The sequence below is a fragment of the Canis lupus genome, chromosome 17 (genome assembly GCF_048164855.1).
Source record: "Canis lupus baileyi chromosome 17, mCanLup2.hap1, whole genome shotgun sequence".
In the NCBI taxonomy this organism is placed as follows: domain Eukaryota; kingdom Metazoa; phylum Chordata; class Mammalia; order Carnivora; family Canidae; genus Canis; species Canis lupus.
This window is the reverse complement of record NC_132854.1, coordinates 5,870,756-5,892,278: the sequence shown is the minus strand read 5'-3', so window position 1 is coordinate 5,892,278 and position 21,523 is coordinate 5,870,756. Positions and strand designations below refer to the sequence as shown.

At 41.9% G+C, this 21,523-nt stretch overlaps 1 protein-coding gene and 1 long non-coding RNA gene across 2 annotated transcripts in view; one reads left to right on the top strand and one right to left on the bottom strand.

Annotated features, from left to right (window-relative positions):
- Positions 1 to 1,745: 1,745 nt before the first annotated feature.
- Positions 1,746 to 21,523, bottom strand: part of EFNB2 (ephrin B2) — a 41,686-nt gene continuing 21,908 nt past the window's right edge. The window contains exons 2-5 of the mRNA XM_072782418.1: positions 20,899 to 21,182; positions 4,629 to 4,721; positions 3,781 to 3,894; positions 1,746 to 2,478 (exon numbers count right to left, since the gene is read on the bottom strand). Of these exons, the coding sequence (XP_072638519.1) occupies positions 2,090 to 2,478; positions 3,781 to 3,894; positions 4,629 to 4,721; positions 20,899 to 21,182 (880 nt within the window). The 3' untranslated portion in view covers positions 1,746 to 2,089. The remainder of the gene's footprint in view (positions 2,479 to 3,780; positions 3,895 to 4,628; positions 4,722 to 20,898; positions 21,183 to 21,523) is intronic.
- Positions 2,471 to 11,755, top strand: LOC140607850 (uncharacterized). Its single transcript, XR_012009761.1, has 3 exons — positions 2,471 to 5,456; positions 5,678 to 5,851; positions 9,344 to 11,755. It is a non-coding gene; the product is annotated as an uncharacterized lncRNA (long non-coding RNA).

Genomic DNA, 21,523 nt, shown 5'->3' with positions numbered 1-21,523 from the left:
GTGTTACCATGGTAACGGGACTATGTTAAAGATGTCTATTTTGCATAGCACATAAAAAGTAGGTTTCCTGTTTACTCGTTTTGTTTCCCAGAAGGGAGGGGGTGGGGAAAGGAAGAGGGAGGGGGCTGGAACCAGACTGGCCACCACAGCCCCTGCTCCCCCTGCTCCCCGGGACCTGGTGGGTTTCAGCGAACACTTCAGCCAGTAAGGCAAGGGGAAAACACAACACAGACACGAAATGCCGGGACATCTTGCCACGGTTCAATATGTGGTGCGGTCACATCCATTTCCTGGTGTTTGGGGCTTGCATTTCCTAGTCTAGGTTCCGTGAGATGCCTTCAGAGGACTGGGTTATTTTTGCATTTACTCTCGTTATTGTTATTTTGGGAGGGATGTTGTTTTTCCCAGAAGTAGCTGTCCAATTTTTCTTTTTTAAGCATGGAGCACTGGGACCACGCAGTTGCCACGAGTGAATTTCACATCCTCTGGCGTGATTTGTGTGCAATCTTAAAATATATATTAGTAAAAATCTTTTGCTTTCTATCCCTTGTGTTCTATATACCTATTATAAATACGTGCTATCTTCCTTTTCCCCCTTGACATCATCATTTATTTCCGTTTTAAGGACTTGAAGAGGTTCGCCATGTGCTTCACCTAGACACAGAGCAGCTGCGCTGGGGCCGCGCTCAGTACCACCCCCGGCCCGCGCAGCCAGGACAAGGACAGCACCACCATAAACCCAAGTGTTAGGGGGCTTGATGGGGGAGGGGCGGGGAATCTGACCTACCTTTTACATAAGAGAATGCCTCAATAACATCAATGATGATGGACTTACAGCCTGTTTGACCTTTGGCTTTTCAACTTCTAGGTCAGATTTGGCTCTCTGCTATTCTCCTAAATGCTTTCCCTGTGTTTAATAAAATGTGATCAGTATAGCAGCTGAGTCTGCTTTAAACATCATCCAAAGCAGACCGACTCTCCCACAGCCTCAAAGCTGTATGTCTTATTGCCAGTACCACAACAGTCCTGCCCAAATCTGTCATCAGTGGCCCACTTGTCCCCTCCCTCCAGGCCTGTTCCTCTACCAACAATGACCCTTTGTTCTCCCCATTGAAGAGGGACTGTTTTGCCTGCACATTGCCATTTGATCAGAGCGGATTCCTTCAAAGGCACCCTACCCCACTGCGTGTGTTGTTGTGTCTCCTACTCGCCTCTTAAAATCTCAGCCAAACCAAAGTGCTGTGCTACCTAATTGGGTCTACACCCCCTCCTCCGGACTCTCGGCTTCAGAGGCAGTGGCGGCTAACTGCATTTGCAGACAGCTCTTTCCCCTGGCCCACCCCCGGCCACGAACTCCTCGTCTTCCAGGGCTCACAGCCCAGCCTGGCGTCTGGTTGGGAGGCTCCTTGTTAGCAAACACAATTTCTAGAAGTGTGTTACTGATTCCACTGTAGCTGTGGTTGCAGGTGAGGGGGGCAAGAGACCCCAAACATGAGTGTTCCAGCGGTGATGCAGGGTGTGGAGGGCCAGGGGCTCCCCTGCCAAGTGTGGCAGGGCAGCAGGGGTGGGCCGCAGCGTGGGCTGGAAGCCTCCCCCAGCCAGAGGTCTGTGTAACAAGTCCGGGCGCTCCTCAGGAGGGGCACCCCAGGCCAAGGACAGCACTTCCGGGCGTGGCAGGGCCCCAGGGACACCTGTCTGCCCCCCACCCAGGCTCACCCACCCACCACTCGGCCCCCACCCCCCCATGTGGCCCCCCAACCCTCCCGCACCAGCTCCCCCCCGGCCTGAGTGACTGCAGCGCATGGCTTGGAGGTGGAGGGGTGGGAGGCGAGCTCCTGCAGTCCCGGCGGCAGGGGCACCTTCTCTGCCCGGCTCCCAGCGGCCCGGGAGCGTCCGTCTCCACCGCAGCGGCTGGGGCGCTACACACCAGGGAAGCTGTCCAACTCAACAGGGCTCTTCCGAGGAGACGCGGCGGCCCCCCCACCCCTGCTGCACTCCAGTCCAGGCGAGGCACGGGGGTCCTCACGCCCTCCTCGGGCAACAGCGGGACGGCAGGTGTCCTCCGGGAAAGCCAAGGCACCGCCGAGTCTCAGACCTTGTAGTAAATGTTGGCTGGGCTCTGGGGAGGCATCTCCTGGACTATGTACACTGGGTGCCCGTAGTCCCCGCTGACCTTCTCGTAGTGGGGACAGAACACACTGTCCGCAGTCCGCAGCGGGATGATAATGTCACTGGGCTCGGAGCCATTGTTGTTGCCACCGCGCTTGGGCGTGGCCAGCGTGCTGAGTGACAGGGTGGCCGTGTGCTGCGGTGAGTGCTTCCGGTGTCTCCGCCGGTACTTGAGCAGGAGCACTACCAGCGTGATGATGATGACGATGAAGATGATGCATCCTGAAGCAATCCCTGCGAATAAGGCCACTTCGGAACCCAGGATATTGTTCCCGGAATGTCCGGCACTGCTGCCGTCGGTGCTGGAACCTGGCGGGCAGGGAGAGACAGGAGCAGAGTGGTGACTGGCGGCCCTGAGCAAGGCCGCACCACAGGTGCCAGCGGCTGCCAGACCCCAACGACACCCGGGACCGGTGGCAGAAGGCAACCCCGGGTCGTGTGCCGGCTGCTCCCGACCACATGGGTTATCGGTCATCCGCTGCAGAGCCGGGGCTGTGACGTTGCCTGGGGCCTTGTCTTGGGCACAGGAAGGCAGTGGTGGCAGTCTCCCCCCGGCACTGGCTTCGTGGGAATCTCAAACTGCCTGTTTTCTAAAGACAAGCCCTGCCCACTGGCACCCCGGCCCAGGAACGCCGAGGGGAGTGCTGGGGCCTGGGAAGACGTTCAACTCGTAACTCGTTTGTATTATTTGATTTACACCTAAAATATATTTGGAAGGCAGCAGAAACGCTCACACTGAACAGGCTGCCAACCCAAATGTTAAGCATGAAAAAATTGCCTGGCATCATTATATTATCCATTTATCAGTTTGTCACAAGAATTTGACACATCTTGTCACTGAAAGTTAGAAATAACAACTCCCCTCCTTGACGCTTGGGAAGAGGGGGATATATCGCTGCAGATGCTAAATTCACACGACGACCAACCGGGCGCACAGATCCCTGATATAAAACTGCTGACGTCTGCCCGGCAACCACCCCATAAAAATTTCATTAGCATGGAAACAAATACATAGCTATCTGCTCAAGGACTGTTAAGAAAATGAAGTTCGACGACAGCCAACTCTATCTGGTATTCTCTAAACTTTGGCCAAGGGATCCGTCTGGTGTTTTATTTTACACCGAAAAGGTGAAAAAATTTCAATGATAACCACCTGAAAAACACGGCATGATGCAATATTTTAAGATGCTGCCACCTAAAATGTAGGAGAGGATCAATTGGGTTCTTTCGGGATTAGATATAATTAGATGAGGGATTAGGACATTAATTATATATACATTAACATTGGCTTTAAGCTAGTGTTGCAACCAGCACGATTAAGTGTCACCAATAAAAGTAACTCTGGTCTCAATGAGTGGTGCTCATAATTGGCACTGACATCTAATGAATTCTACTCTTCTGAATGCCAACCTTTCATGGGAATGAGTTATTCTGTTCTTACTGAGTAGTTAATAACAACTTACTAACAACTAACTGAGAACAAAGATTACCGACTTTGGAAACTACAAGTTAATCCCACTGGCATCCAAGTGCTCAGACGCTGTCCTTCCTCTTAAGACATGAGGCGCAGGGGACACCCAGACCTATCCACACACACTCATGCTGCTATACCTGGATTTGGTTTGACAAAGGGACTTGTTGTTGAACTTCTTCCATTTGTACCGGCTTCTAGTTCTGGGCGTCGTGTTGGATCATTATGCCTGGCTGACCCAGCGGAACTTGCATCTATATGAGAAAGAATAGATTACTTACAGCCCAGGGACATCTAATGAGATCTAGCTCTAAGAGCTGCTGGATATAGATATCAAGAGGCATAAATAGCAATGAACGTAAGATTCTTTATGCAAAGTACTGTGACATACAAGAATATAATTTTCCTTTTAAAACAAAACGGTTATACTAGTTATTTCAGAGGTTTAGATTGTGAGGCCATCTGTGCAAACTATAGGGATTCTTGCATTTGGCAGGCAGAGCATTGCAGATGACATTTCAATTTAAACGAGCAAGTTGATTGACTACTATACCAATTTCTAATTAGAAGAATAATTCTGCACAATAGGTTATCTGTATGTGAAAAGGCTCTGTGGACTAAAGTCTTCTGTAGTCAAGACGCAAAAATGGGCAAAATGGCAGAAACTTAGCTTTCATTCTGGATATCTTAATTGTTGAACCAAAGAGATGTTTCACTTTTAAGAAGAAAAAAAGTGTATATATACAGATATACATATAAGCAATGGACATCGTACCTAGCTGACCTTAGTTTTTAGAGGAATCTCCAATAAAAGAAGTTTGTTACACTGACTTGAGGCAATCTGTCAGTGGCTCAAGGTACAGAGAGAGGTCTGCTTTCAAAACTAAGCTACGAGTGAGTGAAGGCAGGCATTAACAGCATTGGTGCCACACTCGCTGGGGGCTGAACCAGATTACAGTGGCTTCATGAAGCAGCAGATGGTCTTTACCTTGTCCAACTTTCATGAGGATCTTCATGGCTCTTGTCTGGCACACCCCTCCCTCCTGGTTATCCAGGCCCTCCAAAGACCCATTTGATGTAGCTGATTAAAAATAAAATGGACAAAACAAAAAAATAAAGAAAAATCAGGAAATCAATAAGCCAAGTTTACATGAACATGAAATGTCTGAAAACAATTTGAAAAATAAGAATTCACTCTTAGTCACAAGTTTTCTGAAAGTATGGAATGCTGAAAGCCAAACATAAAAAAAAAAATAAAAGAAAGAAAAATGGGTATTGTCAACACTGCTGCACATATGCTATCTGGTTTCAAGTTCACTTCAGTGCTTTCTCCTTCCTTCAGAACCCACTGATTTAGTATTAGTCCATACATAAAAGGGACAGCATCTTCCAAAAAGCTTACTATTTCGGAGTCCAAGAGCAAAACAGTTAACACAGTCACTTTAAAATGTAATAATCATCCCACAACACCTGTTTCCTCGACTACAGATTTCCTGCTTCAAGAACAATTAGCTCGATGCTCCCTGATTGCCAAGCATCCAAGTTCGGTAAACACTAAAAGAGGAGACTCCCCTACTTCCCCCTTCCTTCTTTCCCCAGCCCGTCTCGAGATGAAGAAGTATGCTAGTATTCAGGTCTTCAAATTCTGAAGTTTTCCTCCATTCTTCTGTACTCGACCAGAAATAGTGAGTGTGTTCTTATTACCAAGATGGACCTTGGTCAATCTCTCAAGCAGGCCATCCGTTGCAGAACAACGTGGTGGACCCAGGGGACTGCACACATCCTCTGCTCCGTCAGGGCCTGGTGACAACCTGGGGTATGTGGGGAGGATGTCCCGCAGCCACCTGCCTCCTGTTCAGCTTGATCGGCTTCCCACTTCAAGGGGATGGGGGCGGGGGCGAGGAGGAGGAGGAGGAGGAGGAGGAGGAGGAGGAGGAGGAGGAGGAGGAAGGACAGAGCATTGACCACTTTCAGTACTTTCTGAAAAACAGAGTATGCTCTGCTCTACTTAAACACGCTGCTGTTCTGTCTCCTTAGGACAGTGCATCCTCTGAATGGTAACTAAAGCTGTAAAAAGACAGGCTGAGGAAGAGGATTTAAGTTATGGGTCAAGTTCCAGAAGAGAAAAGAAGGTGGAGAGTGCTACACATTTTCATTCCTCCAAAGTTCAAGGGGCAAGGAACAGAAGTGTTTCATATACATTTCTGCAGTGTAAGTCATTTTCTGCTTTGATTATCAAAGGTCTGTCTACTAACACTGTACTTTTCAAGGCACAGAAACAAGGACAGAATTTCTGGTAAAAATAAATCCAAGACATTCTTTTAATGGGCTGTTTTCCAAATGGCAAACAAGGACTACATGCACACAGAGGAATATGCATGCTCCAGATAATTATATTAGCTGCAAAATAAGGCACTTACTTGTCTTTGTATTCTTGAGTTACCAACTTTTACTTTCACTGTTTTCCTTCAAAAACAATGGCTGCTGGTTGTGCGTATAAATATCTCTTTGCTTATCTGAGTGTTTCCTTAGAAGTTTATAGTCTTACAACCATACCTCACTTCTGCTGATGCTGGCACTGCTTCTCCGGGAAAATAGGCAGCATTTGCCATAGTAATTTCTTGGGTAAAAAGTAGACAGTATCTTCTGGTAGACTGTTGAGAAAACGTCTGGACGAGGAGTGAAATACCTAAAAACTTCATATGCCTCAGCGAATCTAATAAAAAGCAAAAAACTTTTCTTCTTCTCCGTTTCTCCCTCTGCTTTCCCTATAGTTTCCTCTCCTCCTAAAGGCAGAAAACAGTGTGGCTATCTAGGACCAGGCACTATTTTGGGAGCAGTGACACAGTCCTGCTATAATCTTCACTTAATTATTTAAAGTTTTCTCAGTTGATCTGTCTCAGAAATGAGGATATGTTTTCATGCAGAAAAACACAGAAAGCTGAAGTCTTTATTTGGCCCATGGCTTCAAAAGTTTCATTTACTTAATTCAAATGGAATCTCAATGTTTTCTAAGTCATATGCACATCAATGTGCCCACATGCAAAAGTGCCCTCAAATGCACAGTTATAGGACTTAACTTTTTCTGGCAACAGCTTAAAAAGATGTTATAAATAAGATCTGAAGGGTGGTGCACAGAAAAAGGGGAGGGTTCAGGTTTATCTTAACCTGGAGATAATAAAGTCAAAGACTAAGATCTAAAAGGAAAATAAAGAATGCATGAATATCAGAACAGAGCAGACATGGTAAAGAACAGTCACCTGGGAACAGAATTCAAAAGTGCTGACTGCTTCTCCTTCGTCAGTTTAGAAGCAAGCACAAGAGGTGCATGTCATTTGGGTGATTTTTTTTTTCTTTTCATTTTAATTGGTAGGTCAATGCCCTTTCTGAGTAGCAATTCTTCCACACAGAGCTCCTTTTGGTTTACCGTAAGTGCTGTCCAAATGACCCCCAAACGTAAAAGAGCTCCCAAGTATTCAAATTAAATTGCAATCTATTAATTTAGCACCCAGAGACTATGAGATGGTAGGAGGGAAATTGTGTAGCAGAATGAACCTGCTTTGCATCTTTAACAGGTGAAACATTTTTATTCCTGGGGGTAGGGGTTGGGGGAAGCCTTCTGGCCCTGAGTTGCACAGAGAAAAATGGAAGGCTATGCCTTTGCAGGGTTCTTTTTTTTTTTTTTTTTTCTTTGCAGGGTTCTTGGACTACAGAGACCACTGCTGGTTGGGAGGGAGAAGGGGGTAGTGAGAGGAGGGCAGCCCAAGAGGCAGGAGGCTGTGATGTGCATTCCAGACTCTGCTTCATTCCCCCTTTAAATCAGCTTGGGAGCGGCAAAGGTTACTGGAAGATATTGAAAAATTCATAATGTTCACATAGCATCCCCAATACCTGGTTAAGAAGGGGATAAACTATAAAATACAGCTAGATGTTCTGTCATGAAAGATTTTTGCCCTGCCCTCCGTTAGGATGACCTGAGTGGTCACAGAAAACCCCCGCTTTGAGATGTCAGCAACCAAAGGAAACTCCCGAAAGTAAACTTCATAGCAAGCACAAAACAATGAAGAGTGACTTGAACTTCTTTTATTTTTGATCCCATAATGAAAATTAACCTCACTCTTCCCTCTTAATCTCCTCATCAGGGAGTGCGGTTCTCATCCTGGAGGTCTCCCTGTCCCTGCCTTGAGCATGGACGCTGACAAGTGTCCCATCCTGACTGCAATTCCTTATGACAGTGAGCTTTGAAACAAAGCCACAAGATGAACACTCTGATTTCTGCCATAACACCCAGTCGCCAAGAAGCTTTAAAAAAGGCTTAGCAGCTGACTTTGAAACACAACAAGGAATTGCTAATGCTTGAGGATAAAAATCTATTTCCATTTCAAAAAAACAATGTTGCAGTATTTTTATTGTTGATTAAATATATTAGGAATTTTTAATTTAGAGAAAGAGTAAAAATAGTTACACCTCATTATACTTAGTTTTTCTTTTTATCTACCAGCATTATCTAATGCTGCCACAATTACAGTATTACAAATGGATGAGATGGCATTTATTTAGAAACAGAAAAACATAACACTGTTATACCTAAGCTTTTAGTGCCCAGACATTTATCCCCCTTTGGCCTAGAGAAAAAAAAAGACTCTGTAAAATTAAAAATTACTAGAGAAGTTTCTCCATCTAGTTAGAAAATAGGTTTAATAAAGATACATGGGCATTTTATGGCTTGCTTTTAAAAGCTTCTGCTTTGGGGATCTAATTGCATGTAGTAAGTATACTGAAATCACTAGATTGCTCCCCTGGGGCCTGATTTCCAGTGGCTGGAGATCATTGCTCAGCAAAAAAGTACCCTGAGTTCACACTGCCTAAAAGTTCTTCACGTCTGCAAACTGCACCAGCCAACATCTGTGGTTTCCCATGAATTTGCGGGTCTGACTCACTGACATTTGTATGCTGGTTATTGGAGTAGGAAAAAGAGAACCAGTGAATAAAACTGACTAAAGGGGCAAGAATCTTCTGGCTGTGTTTTCTAGACTGTGCTCACAGAGAGGAAGTAATAGCACATTTTAACATGGCTTCATCTGATGGCTATTGCCCTGCACCCCAGGGGGCTGCACGGCAGCATCAGATTCCGCCTGTTTTGGGTCTATCACATCGGTAACACTGTGATCAGATAGAGAACTTGCTGCTGGGTTTGTGGCGATATATGAGCTTCATTCACAAAGAGGTCAGGAATGAGGGCAGCCCAAAGAAATTCTCCAGGATAATACAGAGCATCACACTATGAAGGAAAATTCTTGGTTATGCTAGAAAGGATGAAAGACATACTCATGCTATGGAGGATTATTTCAAATTATTTTACAATGTAGCTTATTGGGATGGGACTGGCAGGTGCCCCCCCCCCTCCCCAGGATGGGGTAGATGATTGACAGACACTCAAAAGCAAGTATTTTTTTATCTATTTCATCAAAGCAGTCGACCAAAGACAGGTAATAAGCATACAGGTCAGGAAAGCCAGAGTTCAGTTGCCTAATAAGTATAAAAACCATAATTTATATAAGTTACATGGGGCATATTCGCTCTTATTTGATTATGAAATAAATAGCATTTTTATGACCATTCTCTATGCCCATCATCCTCTCTGTACTGTTCTCTTCCACCATGTCATGATATGCTTGCCCTCCTCTAATTTTGATTTCTTAGGGCCAGTCTTCCTACACATCTCTCTTCTTAAGCTCAACACAGACTCAGAAGAACCAGAAGCTTACTATCTGACAAACAGAGGAACTAAAGGAAGCAGAATCAAGTGAAAAACATGGAAAGTGAAGCCATGACATTCAAATAAATACGGCACACAAACCAGGTTACTGCTTTCTACCAGGGCTAGCAACTCTCTGAGTGTCTAAAGAAAAAAGGAAAAAAAGGTGGAATGAGATCTGTAAGCTGGAAAACAAGGAGCCTGATAAAAATATCATCAGTTACTGTGAACATACAATCCAGGAAACTACCATCTATCTACTTAACACCATGACATCAATTCAGATTCACAATGGGTACCTTGGAAATAGGGATCTAATCTCTAGATCTCAATGTAGATTTTAATGCCTCAAGTCTGACGAGCATCCTTTCAGATACTGAGGAGAAAGATTCCAAACATGGAGATGATAATGTTCACTGAACGCCAAAAATGATTGCCTTTTTTCTGTAATTAATAAAACTTCTGAAACAGAAACAGTTGTATAATGTGCCAGAAGGAGGAAGAAAAATTCACTTCTTCTAACTTCTTTTTATGTATTTTTCTTTAGGATTTATAGTGTAAGAGATGAGGAATGTGTCATTGTGAGTTTCCAAGGGCCTTGTTATTTTCGTTTGGCAGAATGTTCAAAAAAATTCAGCATTATTTCAAAGCACGTGGCATCTCATCCCATAATACCAAATTTGCCTTATCTTTGCTATATAAACACTTCTTAAAATGGCCTCCATTTGAAAAAGGAAAAATGCAAAGGAAGATATTTTCAAAGTGAAATATATATCCACAAAAGCATTTTGTTTTTGATTTGTTTTAATCTCTACTTGACGAGATAGCTCTCGCTGGCATTTGATTAACTGATTTTAGCGTGTGGGGAACAGGCCACAGTTAAAATACCGTCTAAGTAAGTGGGGAGGTAGGATGTGTGTATTTCTCACCCAAGGAAACATTTCTCCAGTATCATAAGAAGAATCACTTGAATTAAAACCACATAACTATGGTTGTGTTTTGAAATTTTAAAGCAGTAAATCATGCATTAAGAATTAATAACTGGCTTAGCCCCAGTGACTTCTACACAACACAATTAATTAGTTTCTCTGCTAGACAGAATGATTTGGAAAAATGATTTTAAAAATAGAGTCAAAATTTAGACCTTCTCTGTTGCATTCTGCCTTAAAATAGGAGTAAAGAAACCAGGTATCAAATATAAATGGATGCTCTTGAATAAAATAGTATAATTTTATTTCCTGTTTCAAATGTTCATCATGAACAATGATAGGATATTCTCTTGACAGCTCAGAAATAAGAGGAGGTTTAACAACCTTGAACAGTTTAGTCAACTGTCTTTTTGCATTTGCTAAAAGACTTAAGGACACATATTGCTTTGCCACATTTTATATTAATTTTGGGGGGAGACAGAGGGAGATAAAAGAGGACACTATGTGGAACTGCCAGAATATTCACTATATCTCGTATTTCATATGTCACATGAGACTTGGACATCCAGAGAAGCCAGCCTATTGAGAGAATAGTAACAATATAAAGTCATAGTCACCACATCTAGAACATAAATTCTCTCACTCCTTCCTCATAAAATCTTTTAACCATCAAGAACTATATACAAAGATCAAGTTAGTGACAATCATTAAAGATGCTAAGAGCCATAGTTACCTTTGATAACACAGTCATGAAGAGTCACTGATTACATACAACCAGACTGAAAAGGATGAAGGGAGAAGCAGTGACTGAGTGTGTGTGTGTGTGTGTGTTGGGGGGGCGTGTGTGTGCGTGTACACATAGGGGGGTGTATGTCAATGAAAGAAATACCCTCCAGGCTCCAGCAGTGCACTGACATTTTTCTGAGAGAGATCAAACAGTCCTAGCAATAAATTACCAGTCCCTCTTTTCTTTTGCTAGAGGCACGCTAACCACATGAGATTGATTATGGAGTGGTTTACTCTATTTCCCCTGAAAATATTGCTTGCAACACCTTAGTGTCCTGATTTTTAATGAATTCTGCGGAGGGAAAACATCCCTTTCTAAGTCTAAGATCTCACAGCTAAAAATTAGGATGATTTATGCAGGTGGAATCTTTTATCAGGTAAAAAAATTTTCAATAAGATCTCATAAAAAAAGTTTTCATCTACTATGCTTTAAGGGAATTTATCTTATTGTCACAGCAATGCAGACAAAATTAACATCCTGAGGATGCACTAGGCAACAGTAAAGGAACAATTACCTTTATGCATGAAACTCAACCCTACTATGGGCCAAAATATACTAAAAGGAATTCTGTTTTTAAAAAAATAGGTGGCCAGATGACCACTTCAATAGAATGACCAATCTCATGTTAAAAAAAAAAAAAATCATGGCAAGAATGATGTAAGAGTTCTAAAGATAAAGCGTTATTCTCTATTGTAATCAGCCTTACGTAAGCATTCAGATTTGGAAAACTGAGACTTCCTGGTCAAGGGAGGGTGATACTATCTCATGGAAACATTTTGAACCATGAAGAAGCATGAATTGGAGTAAATTATTTCTAGCACACAATCCGCCACCCACTCTCCCTGGTTTTTAACAGTCCTAATCATTAAAGTATCTGTGAGGAGACATGGAAATGTCTAGATAGCAAAGGGTCGGAGTAAAAAGCTCATGGCGGGGAGGGCGCCCATCGCACAACTTCTTGCTCATTCCACTGTCACTAATCGCATGCAATGATATAAATGGCCCAGTAATTGGAAGTCGGCAGTACCGAAGTGGAAAACAGCCATCTGAGGCAGAGTTCATCTCTGGGTGGTAAGACTTCACTAGTGACTGAATTAATGTTTGCTGACAGTTTCGAATATAACACTGGGAAGGAGAAAATGCTCCACTCTCCATGGCATAAGAGTTTAGATGGACGTGATGTTATTTGCTTTGACCATCCAGAGACCAGTGGTAACCCCAATAAAATGCCCTGTCTGAATTTGCCCTACACATGAACCTTATTCCATTCAGGGGACATGTTCTATACTCTAGGAATCCAGAGCAATTTTCCACATGTTTGCTTCAATAAAAGAATACCTTCATCTCCTGGTTGAACATCAGGAACAATGAAATCGGGCTACTTCACTAATGCAAAAGCCATTTTCAAAGCAGAAGTCTCATTAGTAACACACAGCCTGGTTCCCTCTGTAACGTCATGAATTATGATCCTGCCAGAGGTGCTGTCTGCCTGCCCATTCACCCATCCACCTACCTGCCCGCCCGCCCATCCATCCATCCATCCATCCATCCATCCATCTCAACCGTAGCACTTGTATTTGAGACTAAGGAAATCTGAATTCTCATTGCCTCAGTTTGTATATTTGAGAAATTTACAATTTTTTAAATTTTACTATTTAGTAACTTACCATGGAGGGGCTTGAAAGGATAACATTTTTAGAACCCCAGTAGCATAGTCTCATTGAGAAATGGAATTGATGAAAAGATCTAACAATAAAGAGGAAGTGTGGAAGACCTGACACACTGTTTACAACCACTTTTCCCCAGTGGCCTTTTCTCTTTTCTTCCTGCTCTGTAGGATTTTTTTTTTCTTTCTTTTTAAAAAAAGTATTTTACTTATTTATTCATGAGAGACACACATAGAGAGGCAGAGACATAGGCAGAGAAGCAGGCTTCCTGTGGCGAGCCCGATGCGGGACTTGACCGCAGGACCCCAGGATCACGACCTGAACCGAAAGCAGATGCTCACACACTGAGCCACCCAGATGCCCCTCCATAGGATTTTCTTAATTCAACTCTGGGGCCAACGTCTGAAGTTAGTTCTAGGTTAAAGGATATAAAACAGGGCGCAGGCCCAACATGTTTGAACAAGCACAGAGATCACTGGGTGTCTCAGTCGTGTGGGCTTCTGTGTACTGCTGTGTATGTGCTGTGTGTACACATAACACTCTGCTGTCACTGTGTACAAAGCATGCATGCCTGCCAACTCCCTCGAGGTACTATACAGCCATGTGATGGAACACATATGTTTGATCTTTTGTCTCACCAGGTATGCATCTGCATGCTAGCTGACCCCGGAGCACTGTCACAGACTAAAGATGCTGCTCTAATGGTCTCCTAGCTCTGGCTGGAGTCTTGACTCCTGCATTTATTTCATGGCTGCGTGAACCAGACGTACATGTAGGAACCACTCAGACTTCCTTTTTTTTTTTTTTTTTACCACTCAGACTTTCTAAGTTCTTGTTTTCTCTACCACCCATTCTTGAGGCTGCAAAGTGACACACAGTATGTGAGGCCATAGCACTTCCCTTTAAGTGATACCTAGCCTGGGAGCTCAGAATTTTAAGAACAAATGTGTGACTCTTAAGGATCACACAAATAAGTTTTCTCACAGTGATCTTTTTATGTCTGTCTCATGCCTTTTGGGTATTTTTTTATAGTGCTTTATTTTGCTTAAGTTTTGATCTTCAAGGTGAATATTTAAAGGCTATTAAGAAAGAAACTTGCTCTTTCTCATTCTCCAGAATTACTTGATTATTTATAAGGCTAAATGAACTTTTAAAAGGCTATAAATATGGGCACTAGAGATATGAACATGTATTTTATGTAATTGTAAGGGTAGTTTTATTCTGGGAAATTCCTAAAGAATACCCTTTTTTTTTCTCCCCTAAGTAATCTATCTTCATGTCTCCTCTCCTCTTGCTTTGCTATTATTTGGTCCAGGTTTTAAGTCTTTCCTCTCCTTTGTCTTCCCTTTAAGAATTAGTCCTCTTATTCTTTCCTCAGTGATTTTGGGGAATAAGGAAGAATGTTCACAGGACTCTGTGTCTCACTTTAAGTGAGGTAAGCTGTCACTACTGCCTGGGTGACACCACTGGATGTGAAGAGAGTCTCATTCTATGAGAGCCACATCCTTATATAGCCAGAGTGACCGATCAGGGATAGATATCCCAATGGCCATGACCCCGTCAGGATTGTGAGCTAGAAGTTTCTCATTTCTCACTACAATCTCCAATTAAGCAGAAGCCGAGACTTTATAACTTTCGTGTAAAGAATGTGAGCTCTATTCATAGGACATTCAACCAGGAATCTTATCGATACACTCTGGAAGAGCCTTCAGTACAGAGGAGGATTTCACATTATGTTAAAAAATAATAGAAACAACGCTTCTAATGATCAGACTAATGAAAGCTTCTTTCTCAGCTAGTCTCAGTGACAAGGCAACCCTGACACACTTTTCTCCACTACATTAGGATGATGCTGAAATTATCAATAAAAATACAGTGTTTCCTTTGTGTGCTGGGGAAGTGAGAAAAAGCCCTGGCAAGGTTGGGGAAATGACAAGTGGGGAAATGATTATATGTACAGAACACTCTTCCCGATCTGTCTCTTTTGGGTCTTAAAGAGGATCTGTTAACAAGCTCAGGCAATTCCACCAACAAAAAGATACATAAATGCATGTTTCTTGGTAAAGGAAGCCCAAGGACAAAAGAACTTTTATAACACTCCAAGAAGACAAAGAGAAGAGATCTTATAATTAAGTTATGCAGCATTACTGAAACTTGTAAACTCTCTCGAGTTTCATTTTATGGACTGTTCGCAAATAAATTATGCTTTGCGAGTACATCATCCCCGCCTGCTAGCTTGCAGGAAGGCATTGCTTTGCCCTTGGTCTTTTGCATCGCACACTCTGCTCCAAGGAGACCCCTTGGGTGTACTAATTAGGAGTCAACCTTGGAAATGAGCACTTTACATGTATCACCCATTTAAACTCCTATCAACCTACAAAAGCAGGGAATGTCACCATCCCCAGTTTACAGATGAAGAGATCAAGGCAGAGACCGGTAAAGTTACTTTTTTTTTTTTTTTTAACTTTTAACTTTTTTTTTTTTCCCAATCTTTACCATTTTATTGGTGTTCAATTTACTAACATACAGAATAACCCCCAGTGCCTGTCACCCATTCACTCCCACCCCCCGCCCTCCTCCCCTTCTACCACCCCTAGTTTGTTTCCCAGAGTTAGCAGTCTTTATGTTCTGTCTCCCTTTCTGATATTTCCCACACATTTCTTCTCCCTTCCCTTATATTCTCATTCATTTGGGGAATATAAATAAAGTTACTTTTGAAGGGCATTCAAGAAACCCAGATCTTTTGGACTCCAGACGCCCACCTACCACACTGATGTGTTGCTCTAAGTGTTGTGTATAGATAATCCTCCAAACACCCAAGTCTCTGATGGATGTTTTATTAAAGATGACAGCTGTAGGTTGGATATAAAAATGTGTTTAAACACTGGAATTTGGCAATCATATACAAGGTATAAGACATAAATCCTCACCTCAAAGTCAGGGATATAACTGACAGGCTGATATTGTCATATCACTAAACTTAATGGAAATGTAGCTTTTGCTACATTTATCACATAAATTCAGAAAGGGGGCACCTGGGTGGCTCAGTGGTTAAGCATCTGCCTTTGGCTTGCTTGTGATCCTGGGGTCCTGGGATCAAGTTCTGCATCAGGCTCCCCGCAGGGAGCCTGCTTCTCTCTCTGCCTGTGTCTCACTGTCTCACCTCTCTCTCTGTGTCTCTCATGAATAAATAAATAAAATCTCAAAAATAAATAAAGTAATTCATGAAAGAAAACCCATAATCATTACACAGGCCACACATTCTTATATACCTGAGAAGAAATCTACATGTAAAAGGATATTTGAAAGCTCCCACAACTATTTTTCCTGGGGAAAGGTTACAAGTAGAGTCAGTATATTTTATTAATGCCAGGTGCCATACTACTCTCCAAAGTAAGTAAATCAGAAACACAAAAGGAACATAAACATAATCAAATAAATATAAATTAAAAATATATACACACACATATATATTTGACAAAAATGCAGGGAATGGAATCTCTTCCTGTTTTGATTCTTCAAGAATAGTGTTTTGTTATATTTGTATGAAAGCATTTTAATTTATTTTGCAATTTTGCTCAGAAGTGAAGTTTATACCTAAGAAACAGCAAGCAAGGCTGACTATGGAGCCTTCCAATTTCATATGCTTTGGTTTTTTAAAAATTGTTTTAGAGAACTAAGCCAATAGCCTAGGAAATTGTGACTCATTCAAATTCGTCCGGTGCTCCTCAAGGAAGACTTTCCCAAGGCAAAGAATGGGAGGGGCAGCTTGGAAAGGACCCCTGGGAATATGGCAGGGGGTACATTCAAGGACAACCTTTCACCAAACAATTGTTAGAAATGATGACTTTCAGAGGCACCTGGATGGCTGGCTCAGTGGTTGAGTGTCTATTTCAGCTCAGGGTGTGATCCTGGGGTCCTGGGATGGAGTCTCACATTGGGCTCCCCACGGAAGCCTGCTTCTCCCTCTGCCTGTGTGTTTGCCGCTGTCTCTCATGAATAAATAAAAAAATAAAAATAAAAATAGTAACTTTCAGATTATTACTATTCCACAAGTCCAAGTCTTGGCTATAGACTTGAAGGAAAATATTGTAGATATTGTATTGCATAAAGCTGACTTGGGAGGGGCCCTGTGCTTGTGGCCTTCTTTGTCACACAGCCTGGCTGTGGCCACTGTTCACTTAAAAAGTATTAACATAATGGCACCCATTTTTCATCCATCTCAGACTCACATAATTTTGATGGAATGACAAAAACCTCTCTGTAGGTATTTTGCAAGGTTCTGTGCTGAGGTTGCATAACCAACCTGCAGAATCTTCATCAGGTTGGATGTTGCAAAGAGCCAGCACACCAAGATTGCCGATTCATTCAGTGCTGGGTTATCAGCTCTAAAGAGAAACTGTAAACCATGCACAGAAAGGGTCTAACAAATAAAGTCTATGACACAGATATGGATGAAGGCTGGGAACACAGTTAAGAATGCAATCCTCCCATTAACTGGAGGGTTTACTAAGGTAGACCTTCCCTTGCAAATGGGCACTTGAGAACAGATAGTTATTTCATAAGCTTTTAAACATTTTAAAGACAATAAAAATAACTATAGGTTATACAGAATGCCTACTATGCTTTTAAGACAATTAAGATTCTGTATGTCATAAAGAACAGCTGCGGGTGGGGGGAGAGCAGTTTCACAGGAAATGGCACTAACATCCCTACTTTTGGATCATTTAAGATTAGGAGGTTTGATGATGCAAATCAGGCCTAAGGTTAATTACTGAAATAGGTCACTTGAACAAGTCAATTCTAAACATTAAGAAAACCTATATATATCATTTTGCCACATGTCAAAGCAAATAATCATCTATGAGAAGAACTAATGAGGAAGCATATCATTTTGTCATGTCATTTTCTAAAGGAATTTAGTGGATACTTGGTAGTTTAAAAATACACCTCCAATTAAAAATTAATATTTACTTCCCAAACTCCATATAGTATGATGGCTATATTCCAAAAATCTAGTAACCTTGTAAATCAAATTAAATGTCTTAAAGAATTCATAGCAGACCCTGTCCATTTCAATTGGCAAAGAGACACACTAATAAGAGATCCTACCCGGGATGTAAATACCCAACCATAAAATGGTTTGGAACTGCAGACCGCCATCACTGGCTATAACATCAACAATGATAAAAGAATGTTCTAGAAAAAAATTCAAAGAGCTATAAAGTGACTTTCTCCTCAAGCACCAGCAACGGGACTAGACCTCAGGTCTCCAGGCAGCCGGCCAGAGCTCCCGGAATCAGTTTACCTAGGAAATTATCCAATACCTGGGCAGTCTATTGGAAAACCAGACTGTGCCCCTTGGGCATAGCACTACTCCACACCATCCTGTCTGTTTCCTTCCCATGACAAGGAATCAGCACACAGTGATGAAGGTGTTAATACTCATACTCCTAGCACTGCAGGTGCTTAGACAGTAAGATTCAGAGTTGGACACATGTTGTATTGTAGCATCTCCCATAGCGACACTATTCATGGTCTCAAAATGAACTGATGACCTGAAGTGTTAAAAATAACATTTGTAAATCTGAGTACTCTCCATTATGCTATCTTGAATCGTACTATTTTAAGTCAAGTGTGACTTTTGCTTGGATGTATGTGAGGGATCGTTTGATGTGGAAATCAGTTACTTTTAAAAATCTTGGAATTCTTGAAGAAGCAATGGAAAGACTCTTTAAACTATTTTAAAATGTTTTCTGCTCCTCTCTCATCTTCTTTCCAGGGAAAGCTGTCTATCAATGAGCTCTACTGGCTGGGGGCGGGAGTGAGCAATAAGCTTCTGGCCTTTCCCGGGTATCTGTGGTATCTTCCTCTGTCTGTGACACGACAGGATTTCTCAGCGGTCTGTTGAGAGTCTCCCAGTTCCTGGCCAGCCCCTCAGCCCTGGACACTCCCCCCACCAGCAGTGTTCCAACAGCCTCTCACTGTTTCACACTTGAAACTCTTAGCTCTATTTTCAGAAAGATTCTTTTGTCCCAGGCTACCACGAGGTTTTACGTTAGGATTTAATAAATCCTAACTCTGAGGGCCAGTTCTGGAGGCCAACTGAGCTCAGCTACCTGCTACTGAAATAATGAGTTTTTACAAGAAATCTAAGAGATGTCATTACTTTATAGGCTAATGTAAATTAAATCATGCTTCTAAATACATACCTGTCACATACTAATGCCATGTAGTTACTAAATGCTCACTTTGTTGAACACACAGATGTTAACATCAAGCACATGCAGTATCTGCATTCCTGAGTCCTACCTCAGATTGAAGCTAAACCCACCACATTTACTGCAACACCACCTGCACTGGGGGGGGACGCAGAATGTGCGAAGCCGTCTTCATGAAGTCATAAATGGAAAGAAGAGGACAGAATCTATGTCTATTGCTTTATCTCCACGCAAGCCAGCTTGTGGACTTGGGTAGTACACACAGTTCTAGTGATTTATACCAAGCACCGCAGGAGAAGTGGGTGCCCTAGGGCGTCCCCCCCACCCAGGCACAGTGTGTGCTCTCTCTCCACCTACCCAGGGGGGCACAGTTGTCTGTGTGGATTCATCGGGTCCCAACACTATACATCAGTGTCCCTGGTAAACAGTCTAACTTAAAGAAAGTTTTTCAAAGAAATAAGTAAACCAAAAGCTTAGGTTTTAGGTTTCCAAAAGCTCCATTTATTTCACCTAATAACTATTTTATATTTTCAAAGATTTCTCTATTATTTTGTATACTTTACCACCCCATCTGCTTGGTTCATCCCTCAGAATACTTTCAATTTCATTTTATGATAATTATTCCTTTAAGTCCATAATTTACCACTTTCTGTTTCTTTGTTGTACATACTCTTGCTAAGGTACTCTGTGTCAAACTGGCTTCAAAACAGGTTTTCAGGCTCTGGTGTTCCAGGTTTGCAGCAAGGACAGGATAATTAGACCACTATGGCCATCTCTGTTTTCATAGCTAATGCAGTAAAGAAACAGTGTATTATTGGGTACTAAATAAGTATTTAGTGAATTCCTGACTTTGTACTCTGAAGAGCGGCCAGTAAGCTGAGAAAGGCAGTTTCTACTGGGTCGCCAAGAGATGGGACAGCGTGCCCAAAGGACGGCAGTTCTGCATTCCCTGGTGAACTGAAGCCCATGGTAACAAACAAGTGGACACTCTGACCCAGTTATGAGCAGTTTTAAACCAAAGAAACTGAGAACAAAATATTTCACTGCTTGAGTGATGTAATCAAGGATGTCAGTCACCCAGACTGCACTCTGACAAAACCCTGGCCCTGGAACAATTGTACCTTTGTGCCAACCTGTTTTTTGCTATCCTAGTAGGCATGTGCTTGGATGTGTGCACCCTCTGACTTCACAGCTTTATGAAGTGGGTTGGCTCTGATATGACCTGTAGGACATATAGTATCAGTTTCCTGCAACAATGTGTCATATTATTATGTAGATTTAAAAAAATGGTAATTCACTGAACAAACCCAAGTTTTTGTCTTATTCTTCTAAATCTGGTTTTAACACATGCCAGTGTGTGATTGTGGGTTGCCTGTAACCCCCCTATCCTTTGGATCTATGAACTCCACAAGGAAAGGATACCATTACACTACCTTGCTCACTGTTGAATCTCTAGCACTTATACACAGTTTCTGGCACAGAGTAAATACTAAATTTCTAAATGCGTGAATGAACAGATGGACAGATGGATGAATGGATGGATGAAGAGAAAAGTCATCGCACAAGATTTACCTATGAGATCTCACCAATGGTCCTTAAAAATGTTTTTGTCAGTAGAGATGCTGAGTATATTCATATTCATATATATATATATATATATATATATGTAGTATAAAAGTATAAAAACTCTAGGAGGTTTTTTCCTCTTTGGGTATTTATATTATTGAGTACTATTGGTACAGGGTCCCTCATTCAATTAAGGTTTCATAAAAAAAAAAAAATCAATTTTCAGCAAAGATTCTCAACAAATTATTTGCCACAGTAATAATTTAAAAAATTGATACAAACCTATTTAGCTTATCCTAATTTCTATAAGATAAATAAAATTATACTTACATATAATGTAATAATCTCTGTTCTTCTGAAATTCTAAACCCCAGAGGTTAGGGCTGAACTCTTGAAACTTGATAGTGAATTTTACATCTTGGTCTGGTCTGGCACAGTTGAGAAGAGGGGTGTTTTCTTTCTTAATAGTACATCGGTCTGCTTGGTCTTTATCAACCATATAAACTTTATAATATTCATACTGGCCAACAGTTTTAGAGTCCACTTTGGGGCAAATAATATCCAATTTGTCTCCTATCTGTGGGTATAGTACCAGTCCTTGTCCAGGTAGAAATCTAAAAGCATAAAAAAAAAAAAAAAAAAAAGCCATTGAGTCGATTAACAATGAACAGTTTTAATTAATGATAATTACAATATAGCCAGACAACATCAATCATTGCAAAGTACAATTTTATAAATCCACATTTGTATTTGCCACGAGTATCTCAGTTCAGATCAGCATGGGATGAATGTATTTAGGAATCACGCTTTAAAGAAAAAAAAAAAAAGGAAGAAAGGAACCACTCTCCTTACTCTATGCAGTAGGATCAGTCAACCTCCTGACACTTCTTTCTACCACCCCCTCGCTTGTAATGTTTCAGTACTCCTTTGTATAAGTTCACAATAACTTTTCCTA